General features: G+C 40.9%; 1 protein-coding gene across 1 annotated transcript; it reads left to right on the forward strand.

The window, feature by feature from the left end:
- The first annotated feature begins 19,437 nt into the window (after window positions 1-19,437).
- LOC148353389 (general transcription factor II-I repeat domain-containing protein 2A-like) lies at window positions 19,438-20,838 on the forward strand. Its single transcript, XM_088352408.1, has 2 exons — window positions 19,438-19,722; window positions 20,110-20,838. The coding sequence occupies exons 1-2, from the start codon at window positions 19,438-19,440 to the stop codon at window positions 20,836-20,838; spliced, it is 1,014 nt and encodes a 337-aa protein (XP_088208534.1).
- Window positions 20,839-21,119: the final 281 nt, after the last annotated feature.

Here is a 21,119-nt window from a genome sequence, read left to right on the forward strand (position 1 = left end):
AGCCATTTCTGTGAGAGTTGAAGATCATGACTTGATGAAGCCAGAAGCATGCCATCATCTTTGAAAAGGCAGATACTGTTTAGACCATGCAACAGGACTCCTTCAACTCCTTAGCTCTGCATAAAAAAAGACGAACAAACTCTACCACCGGTCTTATAGGCACTGAACGGCCAAGATCAGACTGTCTGGTACCCCATAATCCTGAAGTACCCGCCAGAGGCCTCCCAAAGGGACTGGGTTGAATGCATTCTCCAAGTAGAGAAAATGTTAACTCAGTGATGAAACCTCGATGATCCAGAGGACCATGCAGAGGGCTACAAGCTGGTATACTTTTCTGTGGCCTGAAGAACACCAAACTGTTTCTCTTAAATATGACTGGTACCTTACCAGGGAGGAATGTGGTATCAGTATTGGTAAAACACTTGTTAAAAATGAACCCTTCTTATTTGGAGGTTTCTGATCCCATGTGGTAAAGTCTTTAACACACTGATGTTATTTTTTTAATGCAGTACCGCCTAAGGGATCGAAGGTAACAGGTATTTTTATTGTTGGTCATTTTTATCAATACATACGGTATATAATGGTCACCGCTATAAAGTGAGGGCTGTTTTCTTTTGGGAACTGCTGACCAGTGCTGGTCTTTAAGGAAATTACTCTGATTTAGCTTGGTTTAAACTTGGACTCTTTCTGAGTGGTCTTGAGGGAAAGTTTAACTCAACTTGAGCGATGTTTTCTTGGCAAAAAAAAACTGTGGTGTCGGGAATTTATACACTTGTTGCTATAAAAGTACATATATCACATGTCGTCTTATCGCTGGAGGATGGCACTTGCAGCGTATACATCTGTATGTTTGTGTGTGGTCATCTGGACATTTAGAAGTTCCATTGTTACCATTCAAAGTTGAGGGGCACGAGGACCTGAAAAGCACCTCTCATCCGAATCCACGGCGACACTTGACATGCAGGGGGACATTTCTCCAAGCAAAGATTGAAAAGGTGCTGGCCAGCTGAGAGGGAAACTCGGTAAAGAGGAAAGCGAAAGATAAAAGAGAGAAAAAGAGAGAACCCTGAGTGCGAAGGAGCAAGAATAAACAGTGGGATATACATAAAGAAGGTGGAGCTGGAGTGTGGTTATTACTTATACATAAACGATTGGAAGAAAATTCTATGGACGCTCCTGTTTTGTAGAAAAGAAAGAAAATGTTTGTCAGGAGTTGAGAGACGCAGATATTAAGTTTAAAGGCAGGTACTGAACTTTGAATCTTGAGGAGGTAAGCGGGGCCTATTGAAGGGCCTGGAACCTCTTAAAAGTACATCTCGTAGAGCCTGGGCATGCAATGAGAGGAATACCAAACTTTGCAAACAATGAAGAGAGGGCTAAGTCACCCTTTGCCTAACAGCTTTGCACCATGCTGTCCACTCAAATTGCAAATTCCAAACAGTGAACCACTGCCTTCATTGCAGCCATTTAGGCAGGCATGAAATTGCTGTCGTTTTTGTATTTGTAGTTATAGTTAGTTATAGTTATTAGTCGCCCTGGCAGATGTGGATGTGTATGAGATTAATTAGTTTCTTGATTGAACTTGTATCTAGAACTTTTCTTATATCCAACACATTTTCCACACAAGAAATAACTGCAAACGGTCTTTAAAAATCCTCTTAGTTGACCTTGAATAGCTATAAAACACGAAAAACACATCCAAAAATAATGAACATAAAAAATACAGTAAGAAGATGAATACGTTGATACAGTATTAGAATTAGCATTAAAATTAGAATTAGAATTGTATTTATTGTCATCGATTTCAACGTTGTGAAACATTGCATGCAATGAGATTAGACATGGCACTCCTGGGTTAAAACATGTAATATAGAGACTTTGAAGAGATGAGAGATCAAAAACTATCTGGATGAATAGGCCAACAAAATAATAATAATTTTATAAAACTGGACTAAGTAATTATGAAAATGCAATGAAGAATAGTGCATTGTAACAATAGTGCAATGGAAATAAGTGCAATAACATTTAGCAGCAGCAGTTTAAAAAAATACAATATAATTGACAAGGTATGTGTAGTGAAGGAGTTTGCATATTCGCTTAACGCAAGAAAGGTCCCCGATTCGAGACGGGGTGGGAAATTATGTTTGTCTTTAGAGGGGTGAGTGCCACCAGGCTGTACTTGCCCAAGATGCACCACTGAAAATGGTGCCACTAAAAACCTCGTAGTGAAGGATCCAACCAACCATATATATATATATATATATATATATATATATATATATATATATACTACTATTACTCTATTATTATTACTCTGTACCAACACAATAACTACAAATATAATGAGCACTTGAGGACCAGGAGACGGCATAACCTCATTTAACTATTTACCGTAAATTCCGGACTATAGAGCGCACCTGATTATTAGCCGCACCCACCACATTTTAAGAGGAACCGCTTTTGTACTTACACAAGCCGCACCTGTATAAAAGCTAGGTGCGCCCACGTTTAAACCTGTAACACAATCACAAAATTAACCCAAACTCTACTTTGCGTCCCGCGATCTTAACTGGGGGGGAGGGATTTTGTAAGGTTTATTGTTCTATATTCTTTATCAATTATCCATTATCCGTTATCGGTCAAATCATAATACGCTACAAAGCCAACGGGCCGAGACACTTGCTCTCAGCCAAGGTTTTTTCATTTTCTCATTTTATACTTCCTTTTTTTCTTATCTTCTTTACACAACATAATAATTCGTAATATAATGCATCAAAGCAAGTGAGACGTTTGAGAGCCGGCTCTCTTTTAATGAGTTGAGCCAAAAAAAGACGGTTCTCTAAAAAGAGACGGACTTCCTTTCACTACATCAAACCACTCGCTTTGTTTGCAACGAAAATAACGATACCGAGATAGAGGCTTCCACGGCGAACTCGTTTGACCTGATTGATTTGCCGTTTCGTGATAGTCAGTGTTACCGGATGGTACCCATAATTGACAAATTTGCATTTTTCCATACAGATTTTCTCGTACGTCGTTGAAGGTAAAGAGAGAAAATGCATAATAAACATACTTTGTACAGCAAAACCGTACAGGGTATGCAATGGTCTTAACTAGTTCAAACTATATAATGTGTGGAAGAGTGCTTTTGGATAGAAATGCGCCAGCAAGGACAGTCAAGGCAAGCTAGCGGGTTTATTTAAGTATTCTAATATTTGAGAGGGCTAATCTAACCATTTCCCTTTTTAAGTCTGTATTTAAGTGATGTAAATAAGTGGAAAAACGAATTGATGGAATTACATGTATTGCTATTCGTCACACAGCCACATGAATAAAAAAAAGTTATTTTAACCCGACAGCAGGCCAAGATAATTTACAAGGCTATACTGCGCACGAAACATCATGTTTTTTTTTTTTTTTAACCAAAGCACTAACATTTTTTTTTTATGGTGCTGCCACATATATCTGCCGGTCTTTCCTTGTTATCGATTAATATTTAATGAGCACAAAAACTTTTGCATTTAATCTTTGATATATTTTATTTCATCTTTGGTCATCCTCTATAAACCAGGGCTGCTAAATTATCACCGAAATAAATAAAAGTGCGTTGCCAGTGCAGCCCTTTGATCTTCACACTTAGAAAACAGTCTCTTAGAATGTTCACAAAAAGGCATTTGTCATTTTTTGGGCTGTGGTGAAAAGAAGATTATTTCTCCTTAAAAGCAAGACCCTATTCATCTCTTTGAGAGGTTAGAGCCGTCTTAGAGGAATTTGGGGAGGCTGAGTTCTACCCATGTTTTCGATTAAATAGAACAAGCTTTTAAGAGGGTTAAAGCCGCACAACAACTTGCTTTAAAGATCTATGATAAAATGAGCTTCAGCTGAAAGAAGTCAATTTTGATTTAAACAGAATAACCCAAGCCACTAAGAAACCGTATTAGGTAAATTGGGTACGTAAAAATGTACTAACATTGACATTGTTTTTCTTAATCATTGATGGCACTGTTATCTGCTGTAATCCGGCAAATGAGATAAGATCATGGGCGTAAAACAGCCTGGTTTTGGGGATGCTCATGCAGCTCCAAATTTAACCAAAGCACCCCCAAGAATTATAGCATTTATTTTCCTCGATTAAAGACAGGATATGCTAAAACGCTAGATTGAAAAAGAGAGTAAAACAAAACGAAAATGCATAAAAGTCATAACAACGAACAGCATTGTGCCATAAAAGTAAAAATAACAAAACTGGAATCCTATGCAATCTCCTTTGCAGGTGAACAGTATTAAAAACAAGTCAATATTTTACAGTACTTTTTTTAATACTCTCTTTATTTTGTATGGTTGAAAACCCTATTTCCGGTTTTGATTTAATCCAGTTGGACAAGTTCCCCATTCAACTCTTTGTCCTCATGTTGCAAAGCTGCTGAATCACAGGTGTCAAATATGCAGCCCGAGGGTTTTAAACCGGGCGGCGAGACAATAATAATAGAAGCGCGAGAAAAATAAGCCGCAGTTTTAAATAGATCCACGTGATTTTGCTAAAGCCAGGCGGCCCTCGCAGAGGAACTGGAGCCGTATTTCTTTTTCTCCCTCCCTCTCCCTCTCTCTTTTCTTCTCTCTTTCTTTATCTATGACTTGATTCTCTCTTTCTATGTTTCTCCCTTTCTCACTCTTTTTCTTTTCTTTCTCACTTTCTCTCTCTTATTCTTTTGCTCTATTCTCTCTATTTCTCTCTTACATTCTTACTCTCTCTTTCTCTTTTTTCTCATTCTCTCTTTCTCTCTATCTTACTCTTGTTGTTTGTTCATCTTTCTCACGCTTACTCTTTTTCTCTTTCTCTCTGTGTCTTCCTCCCTCTTGATTTCTTTTCTCTCTCCATCTCTTTTTTGGCTCTTCCTGTCTCTTTTTGCTTTTGATCTTTCTCATTCTCTCTTCTTTTTTCTCCCTTTCTACCTCTATTGTTCTATTTTTCTCTTCTCTTTCTCTTTTCTTCTCTCTCTTTAACTGTCTCCTTTGTTCTCTCTCACAGGCTTTTTATTCTTTCTCAGTCACTCTTTCTCTTTCCTTTTTATTACTTTTTCTCCTTTTCTCTTTCTTTCCCAACCTCTCTATGTGTCTCCCCTTATCTATTTCTCCCTTTCTTTTATCTTACTTTTGCTCTCTTTTTCTCTTTTTATTTTGTTCTTACTTCTTCTCTCTCTCTTTGTCACTCTTTTTCTCCCCGTCATTCTCAAACAAGCTCATTTTCTCTTTCTTTCTCTCTCCCATTTTCTTTTCTTTCATTGTTTTTCTATTTTCCCCCCACTATCTTTCTCTTTGTCCTTCTCTTTCTTACTTTCTTTCTTATTTTTTACTCCTCATTATTTTGCTCTTTTCACTCTTTCTTGCTATCCCCCTTATTTTTTCTCCTTTTTTTCTATTATGCTCTCTCTCTCTCTTTCTCCCTTTTCTCTTTCTATTTTCTTCTCTCTCTCTCTAACTCCGTCTCTCTATTTCTCTTTCTCGCTCTCTTCATCTCTTTTTCCCCTCTCTTTTTCCCTCTCTCTCTTTCTTTCTCTCTTTACCTTCATTCTACTATGGTTGCCCCTGTCAGATTTGTTTTCCTAGCATGTGGCCCTCAGATAAAATGACACCCCTGTTTTGAAATCCAATGCGGAAATGTCTAATAGTTTGTTATCCAAACATATCCTTGTCCAAAGGTGTAAAAAGGTAACATGCCCTTGTTTCTCACAACCGTTGTATGTATTGTCCACATCCATTCAATGGAAGGGATTATAACCCCCTTTTATCCCCTCCTTATTGGTTTTGTGTTGATTCTACGGTTCATCACGTCCAGCTGGCAATATTCACTATGCCCAGATTACCGCCCTGTGTTGTGACATCCGCAAAGTATAAACTGAGGGAGCACTGTTTTTCTACTTTGAAGTTAAGTGGCTATCATTCTTCAAGGGGCCTAATTGTTCTGAGATAGTGAACCAAAGAGTATTTAAACAAAGGAATTGGGAACTAGCATATAGTTTAAGAAAAACCAGCCAGCTACTAGCCAACTGTTTGTTGCATATGTAGATTCTATTTGTTTATTATAAGTTACAAATATATACATTAATATAAACATGGGGACCAAGTCATGTTTATTTGCATAGCCTTTAATCAGAAGAAGTCTCAAAGGGCTGTACAGACTACATACTATTATCAAACCATCCCCTGATCTAAAACCTACACGAGGGCAAGAAAAACCTCAAAACACACACATGGCTGGCCATCCTGTAATAGATGTTGCATCAACAAACATTAGCTCAGGTAGAGCGCTCGTCTAGGTATCAAGAGGTCGCAGGTTTGATTCCCGGCTCCTCCGTGTTATTTGTGTTATTTGTCGAAGTGTCCTTGGGCAAGACACTGAATCCCTAATGCCCCCATTAAGCAGGTAGGTGCCTTGAATGGCTGACTCCCTAATGGTGTGTGAGTGTGTGTGTGTGAGTAGACCAGTATTATCTGAGTGAAAGCTTCGAGCAGGAACAAAGGGGGAAATTAAATCTAAAAGATATGAGGAGGCATATCCATGCATTGTTTCATATAATTGCAACAGAACCTTAAAATTAAATCTTAAACTGGCAGGGAGCCAGTGCAGGTCAGCCAAAATCGGGGTGATGTGATCAAACGACGAGAGGTAACAAATGCATGCGTTATAATCTTAGCATCAGACCAGGGCTTTCTCAGTAGAGTGATTAGTCCTGTCATGAATGTGAAGCTAATACTTTGCATATTTTGGCCACAGCAAGAACTTTAAGAGACATTGCCAGTGGAGTTCAGGAAACATTTTGGATGTTGGGTTGCTGTGATCAATGACTGTTTTAAGATTTTTACAGCAATACCGTCTGGTTTGTGAGCAAAACACAGAACTTGTCCAGCTACAAGTATTACAACACTGCCGAATATCTAATTGGAATGAATCCACAGGGTTCCATCAGTTTCATCAGTTCAGGATATGGAGGACGAACATCCAACAAAAAAATTACCAAGGACTGTGTTTTCCTCGATAAGCTGTTGTACAGGGATATTTTACTTGCTAACTGAGGTTTTAACATTGGAGAGCATGGCTCACACTGGATGCAAACTGAAAATCCTGCATTTAAAAATTGGAGAACACAGCTTTCAGCAATTGACGTTAAGGAACCTGGACGTTGGCCCTTAGCCTCTGACCTTGTTATTGACACCTCTCTCAGCCAATAGCCGGCTTTTTTCATGATCCGCAGCCCGCATTAGCCTATAAAGGGCCTGTATTGATAAAAACGTACATTTTCAACTCTTTCAAAATATCAAAAAAATTAGCCAAAGTAAAATGCACTGTTGGAGAAGCTTTATAGCTGTAAACTAGTCGTCTCCGAGAGGGGGCTTTTGGAAATGCTTAGATCTACCCTTGGAAAAATATGTAAAATACAGTTTTTAGTTTTTCAGATTTTGACCAAATTTGACGAGGTACCAGGTAAAGCTTCAAAGTATTGCCTCACCTCTTTTCTAGCTAATGCCCATGCTACACTCAATTGAAGGCATTCGATTGGAAGAAAAATAAAATCAGGTGACAATAAAAACCTTCTTTTTCTGTGTGTTCCAACTCGTATTACTCAATGTTAGAAGCATTTGCAGTGATTATTTCAGTGTTCCCTTTCAAAATAGACCAAAACTGCCCACATTCTCCAAACGGTTCAAGAACAGCATTCAATTCCAATGTGGGTACGCCTTGTATTGGGACTTTAGAGGAACATTAAGGGGTTAAGCAGATAATTCTGTGACAACTTTTCACAAGCTTACGGTGTGATCTGCTTGAAACAATATGTGAAAATCGATTGTGCCTTCTGAATTAAATGGCTTGTGCGTGGTGGCTTGCCTATACTGTTGCATAAAATTAGTTTTTGTCACATGTCAGTTACTTGTCCAGTTTGGAAAAAATGTTGTATAGTTTAAAGTGAATGTCTGTTTACTGTTCCTTAAGAAACTTTGCCAACTTTCATCACATTTCCTTCTCTCTATATCTACCGATTTTTTTTCAAAACATTTTTTTGAGTTAGTATGTGTTCTTATGTGTATTATTTCAACATATGAATTAATCAACTATAAACAAATTTAACTTTGTTTAATAACAGGTTTTATTTGTCCATTTAGTCCGCTTGTCAGATATAAAATTCAAGAAATTCCAATATCACACAGTATGCATCATTAAATCAGTAGCACATTTTCTTTTTTTTTTGTCTTGTACTAAAGTCCATCCATTTACTGCAGCAATACCATTTTCCTTTTGGAAGCAGGTAAACATATTGGTTTACACCCAACCAGTATGACCGCCACTACTTGGGTTGCCCGGATGTTGTCACGTGATTAAGAACGTCAGGGAAAAACATGGACCAAGGGTCTTCTTCCACGTTTTTCTTTTTTTGTTTAGATGCTAAGACTGCAGAATTACCTAATTGAGTATTTTATCTTATTTTTCTCTTTAGAGTATTTATTACATGTTTACCTGGAGTGCCATGTCTAATCTCACTGCATACACCTTTATACAACGTTGATATCAATTACAAAAAAAAACAATTCCATTCATTTACAATAGTTCAGCCATTATAATTCGTAAACGTCTGCAGCTGGATTATGGACTTTCTCTCCAACCGCCTGCAGGCTGTGAAACCAGCCATGTATCTTCCAGCACCGAATCCAACTAAGGATGTGTACAGAGCCGTCTACTGTTCATCCTGTATCAGAGGTGGGTAGTAACATTTCCAGGGTACATTTACTCCATTATATTTACTTGATAAGTTTTGGGACATTTTGTACCTCTGGGAGTATTTTAAAATCACTATACTTTTTACTTGAGTACATTTATAAAGAAAAAATGGTACTCGTACTCCGATTTATTAGACTACATTGAGCCCCGAATTCTTTATTGTCCACTGTGTTAAAGCCACATTCCTTTTGTTGTCCAGGAAGGGACACATTATGAACCTTGTTGTTTATTTCCAATCCTCAAAATAAAGAACACATCTAAATTTGAATTTCCTTATTGCATTTCTTTAATCTTATCAAAACAATTAAATATTCTGTAATAATTTATTTAATAACAAAGTTAAACTTGAGGCAGTATCACACAACAGAGTAGTCAAGTCATTCTCCACAGAATGTGCTGCATTACACTTAGTCATGTTGATAACAGTCATGTATTGCCTTCATTATAAGGCTTGTATCGGGCTCTCAGTTTTTTTGTTTTTTTTGTTTTTTTGTATCTCCTGAAATGAAATGAAATGATCTGCATTTATATAGCACTTTTCAAGTCAATGAAGACTTCCCAAAGCGCTTTTACATTTACCCATTCAGCCACACTCACACGTGGCAGTGCAGCCATGCTTATTGGGGGCATTCAGTTTCTTACCCGAGGACACTTCGACATGTAACACGGAGGAGCCGGGATTCGAATTTTGATCTCTTGATCCCAAGACGAGCGCTCTACCTCCTGAGCTACTCCTGCCCTGACAATTGTTTTTGTTTGTTTTTAGGTCCAATATGGGTTTTCCTCTTTTAAATGCAATTTATTCTTTGATTGGATGGACTTTGATGATCTGATGATATAATTCAAGGGTGGTGAACAAGTTTGACACAAAGAGCCGAAATTTTTAACTGTGAGAGTCAAAGAGCCACACCACGCACTGACCTGCCATGACAGATAGACACACACAAACACACACAATCAAAAACATATCATTTCCCATAACACACTTCTCTCAGTATTGTTCTTGTGTTGATTTCAAGGAAAGTGTCCACCCTCAATAAACACAAATAAAAAATACACATGAAACAAGGCAAAGAGCCACAGTATATAGAAAATATGATGAGGCAAAGAGCCACATTCTTATTGGCCAAGAGCCGCATGCAGCTCTAGAGCCGCGTGTTCGCCACCCCTACCTAATTGAATGGTTGTTAAAAATACGATGAAAAAGACATCACTACAGTTAGTCAGTACTTGAGAAGTTTTTTCAACACAGACTTTTTTATTTTGACTCAAGTAATTATTTTGATGACTACTTTTTACTTTTACTTGAGTCATATCATTCTGAAGTAACTATACTTTTCCTTGAGTAACATTTTGGCTTCTCTACCCACCTGTGGCCTGTATACCTGGGACTGTTCACCAACCCATCCCACAATTGTGAAGTTTGCTGATGACACCACCTTAGTGGGACTCAAATGCGACTCGGATGAGGCAGCATCCAGGAAGGAAGTGTAATCCGCTGATGACGCAGTGTACGAAAAATAAACTAATACTTAACACGGCAAAAACTAAGGAAGCCATACTTAACTTCAGCAAGCACAGACCCAGCTACACTGATCAAAAATTGAGACTCTTTGGAGAGAGTCCACTCCTTGAAGCTCCTGGGAAAGAACATCTCCGATGTCTTCTCCTGGTCTGGGAAGCCCCAGCAGCAACTCCACTTCCTCTGGGCATTAGGAGGCACAACCTGGAATAGAATCTGATGGTGTCCTTTTACAAAGCTACAGTGGAAAGCATTATGGCATACGATGTAACCGAGTGGTATGCAGGGAGCATGGCAGTCGACAGGAAAAACATACAGAGGGTAATCAACACATTCCAGAATATCATCAGCTGCTCTCAGCCCAGTCTTGAGGACATTGCCAGCTTGCGATACCTCAGTACAGCCATCACGATTAAAAAGGACTTGTCTTATCCCGGCCACCGCCTCTTCGACCTGTTGCCCTTTGGGGTAAAAGAGAAAATTCAAACAGTTCCTTGAAGAATAGAAGATGGGCTTTGGATATGACCCTTGCTTTCAAGAAAATTTTGTTGTTTGAAGCAGCCAATCATTTATCATTAATTGATTTCTATTATATTTTCTTCGTACATTTGTAAATATTTTCATTTATGTTTCCTGTGTTTTTCATTCTATATTTTTTACATAACAAAAGTAAAATGTATTCTTGTATTACATACTGTAGTTCATTTGTGGTTGCATTGAGTAGTCAATATTTTTAATTAACACTTTGAGGTTTTCAGTGACTTAAAAACAGGCAATGTAAATTAAGTCCATTTACCATTTGTGTGCTTTTCAGAGATTCTGTGGTGCTTAAAGTAGACATTTAAGTTGCTTAGTATAAAAAGTTCCAATTTTAAATGAATTACACAACCCATCGACAGGTTGTGGTATCTTGAAAAGACAATTGCTACTATAATTTAGTAGAATAATTAATTTTTCCTTAAACTATGAATTCATTTTGTGCACAATGTTACATTATTATTGATAATATACTGATGGGAACCCCCAAAATCTTGTCTTTTTATCTTTTTTCTATTCCCCCCAGCTTTTTTTCATTCGTTTCCTTTTTCTTTTCATATATTTATTTGTATATCACTCGCTTTATTTCCTCCTTTTTTCCCAAGTAATTACTAGTCTGAATCAATCCAGCCCTCAATAACTATTTTAAAGCCAAAAGCCTTTATCGCAACTATAGCTGAGATACATTAAAAACATCATAATGTCTTATTCCACTTTTGTCTTGCACTCTTGGTTGTTTAATTTTTTTTTTTTTTTTTAGCAAATTGTCATTGTGATTTCAATTATCCTTGGGTGATTAATTATTACACATTTCTACAAATAATGGATTTAGAGATTCTTTCCTGTTTGTTTCTTCCTGTTCCGTACTGCCTGTGTAGTAAATAAAGAAATTAGTGCTTAAGGCAAGGGTGAATGATCGTTGCTTGATATCCAGCACGAGAGCCAGACGTTTATGAGGTAAATCCCCCAATTTTTTTTTGTAACCTACACATGATCTATCTCTCGGAAATCTTGCAATTTGTTGTAGGGCTTTTTTTTGTCCTCATTTTTAAGTGTTTGCAAATATTGCCCCATTATCCCCAAGCCCCCCTCCCCCTTAATTGTTTCTTAATCCGATGAGCTCCCACAGGGCATGTTCCTCTCGTGGGTTCTGCATGACTTGTGCTACCGCAAGAGATAAATGATGGATGATGGGGTGATGTTGTTAACTTGTGGAGATGGGTGTTATGTGTGATGCAAAGAAAAGGCTATGTGGAGATTTAACGTTAGCAGGATTTGCACGGGTGCTTAAAATCATTAAAAATGCTTAACTTTTAATGTTCCTTTTTTGAAAGTCAAGAAAATGCTTGGATGTATGCGAAGTGTTTAAAAACGCTTGAAATTGTTGCCATTGCAGTGTTTGTTGACAGTTTGACTCTATAGACCAAGGGCCGGCAACTTATGGCACGCGTGCCAGCAGTGGCACACGAGGGATTAACCAGTGGCACGCGAGCGCACGGCAAAGTAATAATGATTTTTTTAAAATGTGTGTTTCAAACCTTCCCACAGAAACACCGGGGCGCGATAAATGAAGAAATCACGACAGCCAAATCATGACAGCTCCTCGAGCGGAAAAATCTTGTTCTTTCCAGCCAGCGTGGACATATGAATGGGGCTTTGTGCGAAAAATGAGCGTGCTGTTTGTGCATTATGCCTCGAGAGCATTGTACCTCGTTCGTCAAGTGTTAAAGGTCATTACGAGACGAAACCTGAACATGAATTCAAGGACGAGTCTGAAAAGATGTTTTTGTTTTTTTCATGATATATTATCAGTAATAATAAAACTGTATGCACCAAATTATTGAGTAATTAGGAAATTGATGTTTTGCTGGAGATACATAAATACATAAAATAGATACATAAAATATAAATTAAAAAATTCACAGATTTACAAAAAAATGTAAGATACAAAACAATTTTTACACACAGATTTAAAGTTGAACATCAACACAAAATCCCTTAAAATGCAATACAATAAAATACGAAGTAATTCTTCAGTGCTATACATAAATGATACAATGCAAAACAATTAACTATTCAATTTTACATTTTTACCAAATTACACACACATCCTCAGAAAAACACGCAAACAATATATATTAAAACTAAAACAAGAAGCAAAATATTAGCAGTCCCTAAGATTGGAAGTTCGAATGCACGCTGCTTCAGAGCCATCAATATCATTTAAATGAGTCTAAATTTCACCAATTGTTCTGGTTTTTATACATACTATACAGTACTTTTTTCCTTTTTGTCCTCCGTATTGAAATCCACCATTACCCAGCACCTATAGAGCCCTTTCCGCGTTGGTAAACAGGTGTGACATAGCCAAGCTGCGCACACATTGTTGGAGAAGAATGGCACAACTCATGTCAGTTTATGGCAGCCCAGTGACACAAAAAGATTGTAGATCATGGATAGGAACATCTAAAAATAGCACAAAAAATATGCTACCAGCAAGAAACACATTATTTTTGACATCAAAGTCAACAACAACAACAGAAATGTTATTTTTAACAGCACTGGATTTCTTCCTTTGAAGGTCCTGGAAAAATTGGAAAAAATGGCCTTAAAAGTGCTTGAATTTGGCCATGAATAGGGTGTAAGAACCCGGTTATTGGCTTTGCTTCTTTGTGCTTGTGTGGGCTCTTTTGGTAAGAGGGTTGGGGGTAACTCATCATCCACCACCTCTTGTACACTTCTGGAGACAGACTTGTTGGTAGACAATTAGTATTTTGTACTCCAGGCTCAAGAGATAACCCCTAAAACTAATCATTTGACCTGTAGCACATTGAAGTGATCATTGGTGGACATAGGTAGGCCTGTTTACCATTTCATTCCCACTGGATAATGTTTTTAATGCAGTTTAGTGCAATGTGGTGTGTGGGGTTTATTTGCAATGGAAGTGGGGTATTGCGTGCAGGATTGGGGGCCAGATGAGGCTTCCCTTGGTGAAAACAATAGGATGCTATGTTGTGAGTTGAATGTCCTTTGTCAAATATCCCTAGCGTTGTGCCTGAAGGATTATACTAGGACTAGAAATAAAACTTTGACCCTCGACTGTTTGTACTGTGATTTTGAGGTCTTTAAAAAAGTCATTTAAGTTGGTCAAGAACACCTACTTGGGCAAAGTGGTTCACACAAATGGTTTAATGAATGTTTACCTGTTTTGGATTTATGGTCAAGTTCAGATTCAAACACTACCATTGCTTGCAGGCTTCTTTAGAAGTACTCGGACCTACAGGAATCCTTTATGGCCTACAAAGTCTATAACAAGACAGCCATTTGGTTTGTAATTTTCAATGCAAGCTCAAAGCACCGACTTGTTGTGTGTGAGACTTGTGGACATGAAGCTTTTGGAAGCCATTTCATACGGTGGTTAAAAAAGAAAAAGGTGGGGGTTACCAATAAAGCCTTCTCACCAGAGGCAGATCCTCCCAGCATAGCGGTCCTTGTTAATCACAGCAAACAGTTGGAGATCTTTTCAAAGGGGATTATATCAGGGTCAGGAGCATTTGGACCTTAATTACCTTTGACATAATGTTTGACCATTCTGTTACCAATTGGGAGGGCAACACTTATTCTAGGGACATGGGCCTAAGTGTCACGGAGGTAGCCCATGTCATCACTGACACAACACCCCACCCCCAGCCAATTCAATGTGTTAGTCAAACAAGTCCAAGACTTCTAAGGCTGCATTTAACAACACTGATATGGCTATAGCATATATAAAATTACTTATTTGTGAAGTTAGGCTATTACAGGTGCTACTATTGCTGCAATGTCATTGACACCATTTTCAGATAGACCTTGAACAGCAGGAATTAGCAATGTTGTGCAGAGTTGTGATTTGCATTTTGTTGTTTGTATTATTTATAAATATAGGAATCGCGGAAAGCAAAGTTAAATCACCAGAAAAGAAAAAAAAGGATAACGTGTTGAAACCAAAGCTTTTAATAGACCTGCCCCAGGAATAACTTGGTACGCATCTTTTATAAATCAGTTCCACTCATTATATGTTAAGCGTGAGAAGTGTAATTTCTCATAAGACTCCAAGAGTGAAGTGAACTCTGCCTCTTTCTTTTTTCTTTTATGGCCTCTATTATCTCTGTTGTTTATTAACTTGCATAAAACTGTACTTAACTGTCATTAACCAGAACGGACTCTCGGATCCAATAGCGTCAGTTTCAAAAGTGCTTTTATTGGAAAGAGTAGTTGGAGCTGACTTGGGACGTCGACGCTTGTCGGTCGTCAGCCTCTTCGGGCGGAATGGCAGCTCCGTGACGGGTGGACAGAAAGTACAGCTGAGCGGTAAGTCGATGGCCGTGACAGGAGAGTAGGACGCAAAACGTGGAACGGAAAACAGGTCAAAAATGGAAAGCAGGCATGAATCAGGCAAGAGGAGTCGTGGGTACCTTGTAGTCTGGCGCAGCACTCAGGGATACAAAGAGTATACCCGGACGTCCATCTCTGGATGCAGACCGCTTAAGTGGAGAACGTCAGCCAATCAGGAAGTGCGCTTCAGCGCGCCAAACGATTGCCCCAGGTGACTTCACTTAGGCAATCATGACAGAACCCCCGCAAGGGTGGAGTAGGCCGACCGGGCGTTGGTGAGAGGCCTTGTTCTGGGCACATACTTGACAGGCTGATACGTATCCTCGAACATCTTTGGCCATGGAAGGCCACCAGAAACGTCGGACCCTATTGAAGTACCTCAGACCGTAAGGGTTCAGGGACGAATCGTCGACCCTCGGGACAGGAGCTGGGACCCTGAGGTTGCTCGTCTGACTTCTGGAATTGCCGGGAGAGGGCATTGGGCTTCACGTTGCGGGACCCGGGTCTGTAGGACAGGGTAAAATTGAAACGGGTAAAGAACAGGGACCAACGTGACTGTCGTGGGTTTAATCGCTTAGCCGATCTAAAATATTCCAAATTCTTGTGATCTGTCCAAACTAAGAACGGCACAGTTACCCCCTCCAACCAATGCCGCCATTCCTCCAGTGCAAGTTTGACGGCCAACAACTCACAATCCCCACATCGTAGTTGCGTTCGGCAGAGGCGAGCAGTGGCAAAGGGTAACGATTCTTAACTGTGATGTCATTAAGCCCTCAATAGTCTATACAGGGTCGGAGTGACCCGTCCTTCTTTCCGACAAAGAAGGACCCCGCCCCCGCTGGAGAAGAGGAGGGCCGAATAATACCAGCCGCCAAGGCATCAGAAATGTACTCCTCCATTGCCTCTCTCTCTGGAACTGACAAGGAGTAGAGGCGGCCTCGAGGAGGGGCGGACCCTGGCAGAAGGTCAATAGCGCAGTCGTAAGGTCTATGAGGCGGTAGGAAAGAGGCCTTAGCTTTACTGAACACTTGTGTGGTGGTAGCAAACTGGGACTTTGGACAGATCGGGTGGAGCCTTTGGGGAAGCGGAACGGTCAGGGTAAAGAGCGGCTCGCAGACAGGTTTGGTGACAGTCCATGCCCCATTCCAGTATCGACCCAGTACACCAGTCAAAGTGGGGGTTGTGTTGGACCAACCATGGATGGCCCAGAACGAGGGGTTGGCTCTGGGAGTGAAGCAAATGGAATCGGATCTTCTCTGTAATTTCCAGACAACTGTAATTCTATGGGTTACGTTATTTGAGACACAGTGCATAACAGGCGACCATCTAAAGCTCGGGCTGACACCGGATTAGGAAAGGGTTTCACGGGTTTCCCTAGTTCGCGTGCGAGGGACAGGTCAAAGATATTAGCTTCCGCGCCAGAATAGATCAGGGCAGGTAAGGACTGAGGTGAACCGGGAAGACGGAGATGGGCCTGGGGGACCGGTCTATCAGTCTTGGTGCACGAAACTAAAGCGGATCTCAATCGGACGTCCCCTATGTCCGACGAGCGTGGGCATTTTAGCGGACAATTGGCCACTCTATGACCTTTGCCGCCGCAGTAAAAACATAGCTGTTCGGAACACCTACGCTGGCGTTGCTCGACCGAGAGGGAAGTAAGATCCACCTCCATCATCTCATAGGGTGTGGCGGACGCGGTTGAGGGTTCCGGAACATTACCCGCTTCTTGAACTGGCCTGGTGACGAATCGGCTGGGACCTCCCCTCTCCCTGCGTCTCGCCTGAACCCTACGGCCGATCCGGGCGGTCAAGTCAATAGCTTCGTCAAGTGTTGCCGGAGAAGCATGGGACACTAATTCATCCTTGAGGTAACCGTCCAGACTGTGGAGGTAGGCGTCGACCAGCGCCTCCTCATTCCAGCGACTTTTGGCCGCTAGCGTACGGATGTCGATTGCGTAATCAGGAATGGAACGTCTTTTCTGGCGAATGTTCATGAACGAACGGGCGGCGTCGGCTGACGAGGAACCAGAGTCAAAAACCTTAGACATTTCTTGGGCCAGGAGACTAAATGTGGTGCACACCGTCGCCCCTCGTTCATATGCGGCCGTTCCCCAGAGACGGGCTCTTCCAGACAAATGATTTATTACGAAGGCCACTTTCGCCGCTTCGGTCCCGAAATTGTGGGGCTGCAGGTCGAATATCAGCCGACAATTTACAAGGAAGGGGCGGATCTGGGCAGGATCTCCACAGAACTTCTCCGGCACTCCCACTCGTGATTCAGCGAAGCCGGCGCCGGGCTGATCGGGAAGGGGCGTAGTCGGATTTCGTGGCTTGGAACTCGGGGAAGTGTTGCTTTGCCCTGATGACGTGGTTCGCGGTGATAACATGTCGGGTAAACCTGCCCAGCTTTGCCTATGCTGCTCAAACAAGTGCTGGTGTCGTTGCACTTGCTGAACCAGGGTGGATACGTCATGAGCAATTTGCTGTACCGCGCCTTCAGTGTGGAGTAGGCGCTGCAACGCGGATTCCTGATCGGCATTTCCGCATTCTCCGGAGGGGAGAGAAACCTCCGCTGGATCCATGTCATGGTCCAGGTATTCTGTCGTGAACCAGAACGGACTCTCGGATACAACAGCGTCAGTGCTTTTATTGGAAAGAGTAGTTGGAGCTGACTTGGGACGTTGACGCTTGTCGATCGTCAGCCTCTTCACTTCACTCAGGGATACAAAGAGGTCCATCTCTGGACGCAGACCGCTTAAGTGGAGAACGTCAGCCAATCAGGAAGTGCGCTCCAGCGCGCCAAACGATTGCCCCAGGTAACTTCCCTTAGGCAATCACGACATTAACGAAATACAATACAAGTTTTAGATTAAATGAATAACCCCAGGACAGAGTTTCCCCATTGGCTTTCAACTTAATTCTACTAGTTGTTGTACAAGTATGCTCCAGCTGGTTTGGATTCACATCCCAAGTAGGTTCCCTGGTTAAGCACTCTCTTGCCGCGGGTTACATTCCCAGCCGAGCCTAGCAAACTGGCTTCAGCTACTAGTGCACGGAACCCTTCTTGAGCTTCATTCCGCTAAAACATTCTGCAGTGCTCCAAAAAGTGGAAGATTCCCACATATTTTGTGTCCATCACGGTTCACGGATACCTTAATTGCCCTAAAGACGCAACTCTCGATAGCTTTCTCAGCTGCTGACGGTTTCTGGCCTGTTTTGGGGTTGTGGCAAAGTTGGCACCAGTCCATTTCCTGATGTTGTCGGTCCAGTTCATTTTCTGTCTTACTCTTTTTCTAACCCTTTGGACTGTGCCCGGGAGAATTGTCTTGGCCAGTCCTGAAGATTTTGCGACGTACAAATGCAGTACTGGTCTGTGCACAGTTGACAACAGTCCTTTGTAGGGTCCAATGTGCTCTACTGATGGTGTTGCGCATAGTTTCATTTGTCATAAGGGCAATGTAGCTGATGCCAAGAAGTTACTTATAGCATCGCATCTCCAGTGACTGGATATTCCTTTACGACTGTGCTGGAGAGTCCATGTCTCGAAAGTTTAGAAGAAGTTGGAAGTAACCAGTGTTGTATAAGTCTGATCTTTGCTTAAGTCTAGCACAGACCTGGGCAAATTACGGCCCGCGGGCCACAACCGGCCCTTTGTACGTCCCTGTCTGGCCCGCGTAAGACCAATCATAAACACCATAAATTAAACAATTTTTTTTAAACTTTTATTTTTAAATTTTATTTTGACTACATATACACGTCGTAGACGTAGCGCCTTCACGCGCGTGTACACCGGAGTGAGTGAAGGTGATACTGTTCGCCAGGGTACCCTCAAGATGTCGGCACACCCCAAGAAAAGAAAAGTTGATAACGAATGCCGTATTTTCAACAAGACATGGACTGCCAAATATTTATTTACAGAAATTAAAGGTAAAGCAGTGTGCTTAGTCTGTGGTACACAGGTTGCTGTGTTTAAAGAATATAATTTGAATCGCCACTACACGACCAAGCATGAAGATAAATACAGAAACATGTCTGGTGAAAAGCGTGCAAGGGAGTCTGATGCATTGCTTGCAAAACTACAAACCCAACAAGGATTTTTCACTAAACTTCACACTTCCAGAGATGCAGCCGTCAGGACAAGTTATGTAATTTCTCATAAAATCGCCAGAAAAAGTAAGGCATTTTCCGACGGAGAGTTTATTAAGGAGTGTTTATTGGACTCTGCTGAGCTGATGTGCCCAGAAAAAAAGGGCGCGTTTGAGAACGTTTCACTCTACCGACGCACTGTAACGAGGCGGATTGAGGACATCGCGGGAAATTTAGAGCTTCAGATGAAAAAAAGATCGGCCGACTTTGACTTTTTTTCTCTGGCTTTGGATGAGAGCTGCGATGTACGTGACACCGCCCAGCTGCTCATCTTCTTACGTAGGATAACCGCAGACTTTCAAATCACGGAGGAGTTGGCAGCCATGCAGTCAATAAAAGGGACAACCACAGGTAATGACTTGTCCAGAGAGGTAAAATGCATGTATGGACATGTTAGGACTGAAATGGAACAAGCTTGCAAGTGTGACAACAGATGGTTGTCCAAATCTGGCCGGGAAAAATGTTGGACTTATAAAGAGAATGCAGGATAAAGTGACAGAAATGAACCCTGATCAGAAATTGACATTTTTGCATTGTATCATACATCAGGAAGTGTTGTGTAAGACAGTGTTAAAAATGAAACATGTTGTTGATTCTGTCACTAAAATAGTTAACTTCATCAGAGCGAGAGCTTTAAATCACAGACAGTTTGTTGCTTTGTTGGAGGAAAATGAGGCTGAACATGGTGACATAAGCTATCACTGCACTGTTAGGTGGCTCAGCCTTGGCAAAATTCTGAAAAGTGTCTGGGAGACCAGATTCAGGAGTTCTGTGTTCAGAAAGGTCATGACGTCTCAGAACTTTCAGATGAAGACTGGTTGGCAGACCTCGGATTCACTGTGGATGTGACTGCACTAAAGAACGAACCTAATGTCAAACTGCAGAGCAAGGGCCTTTTTGTGCATGAGATGTACAGTGCAGTGAAGGCTTTTATGAGAAGACTGCAGCTTCTCTCAAGCCAAGTGAAGGACAACATTCTGACCCACTTGCCAACACTTAAGGAAGCCAAAAGATCAGGTGATCACCTCCAAAAGTACTCAACCATGTTAGAAACATTGCATGCAGAGTTTTCAAGGCAATTTCAAGATTTCAAAACTCTTGAGAGTGAAATGCACATGGTCTCTTCTCCCTTCAACTGCAGTGTGGATGATGCGCCAAGTGAAGTTCAGATGGAACTCATAGATCTGCAGTCTGACACACTTCTGGCAGATCACTTCAAGTCAGTCTCACTGCTGGATTTTTACTCCTCCCTCAAAGAGGAGAACTTTCCACACCTGAGGAAGCTTGCTCAGAGGATCCTAGTCCTCTTTGGATCTACCTATCATTGTGAACAGACATATTTAGTTATGAAGTTTAATAAATCCAAACATAGATCCTCTATGACTGATGACCACCTCTCAGCTGTCCTTCGCATAGCCACTTCAGACATTCCGCCAGATTTCAATGCCCTTGTTCAAGCCCAGAACAGACTGGATTATTCTCACTGAAGAGGTAACATGATGTGGAGAACATTACAAGTTATTGTTTGTGGAAATTAACAAGTTAAAAATAAATTGCACTGGTTCAATGATTGTTTTTCTTATTTAACCAATACACCACAATTTCACATAGCCTAATATAAATATTTACAGAGTGCTATATTCTTCTGATTATCAGCATCAGCTATTCAAAATATTTAATTTTAGCATTTTACAATGAAAGAAAGTTGGTGGCCCTCTGATACAATTCAGGTTTCTCATGCGGCCCCTGATAAAAATCAATTGCCCAC

This window comes from Urocampus carinirostris, chromosome 14, assembly GCF_059441175.1.
Source record: "Urocampus carinirostris isolate Australia breed hairy pipefish chromosome 14, RoL_Ucar_1.0, whole genome shotgun sequence".
Lineage (NCBI taxonomy): Eukaryota > Metazoa > Chordata > Actinopteri > Syngnathiformes > Syngnathidae > Urocampus > Urocampus carinirostris.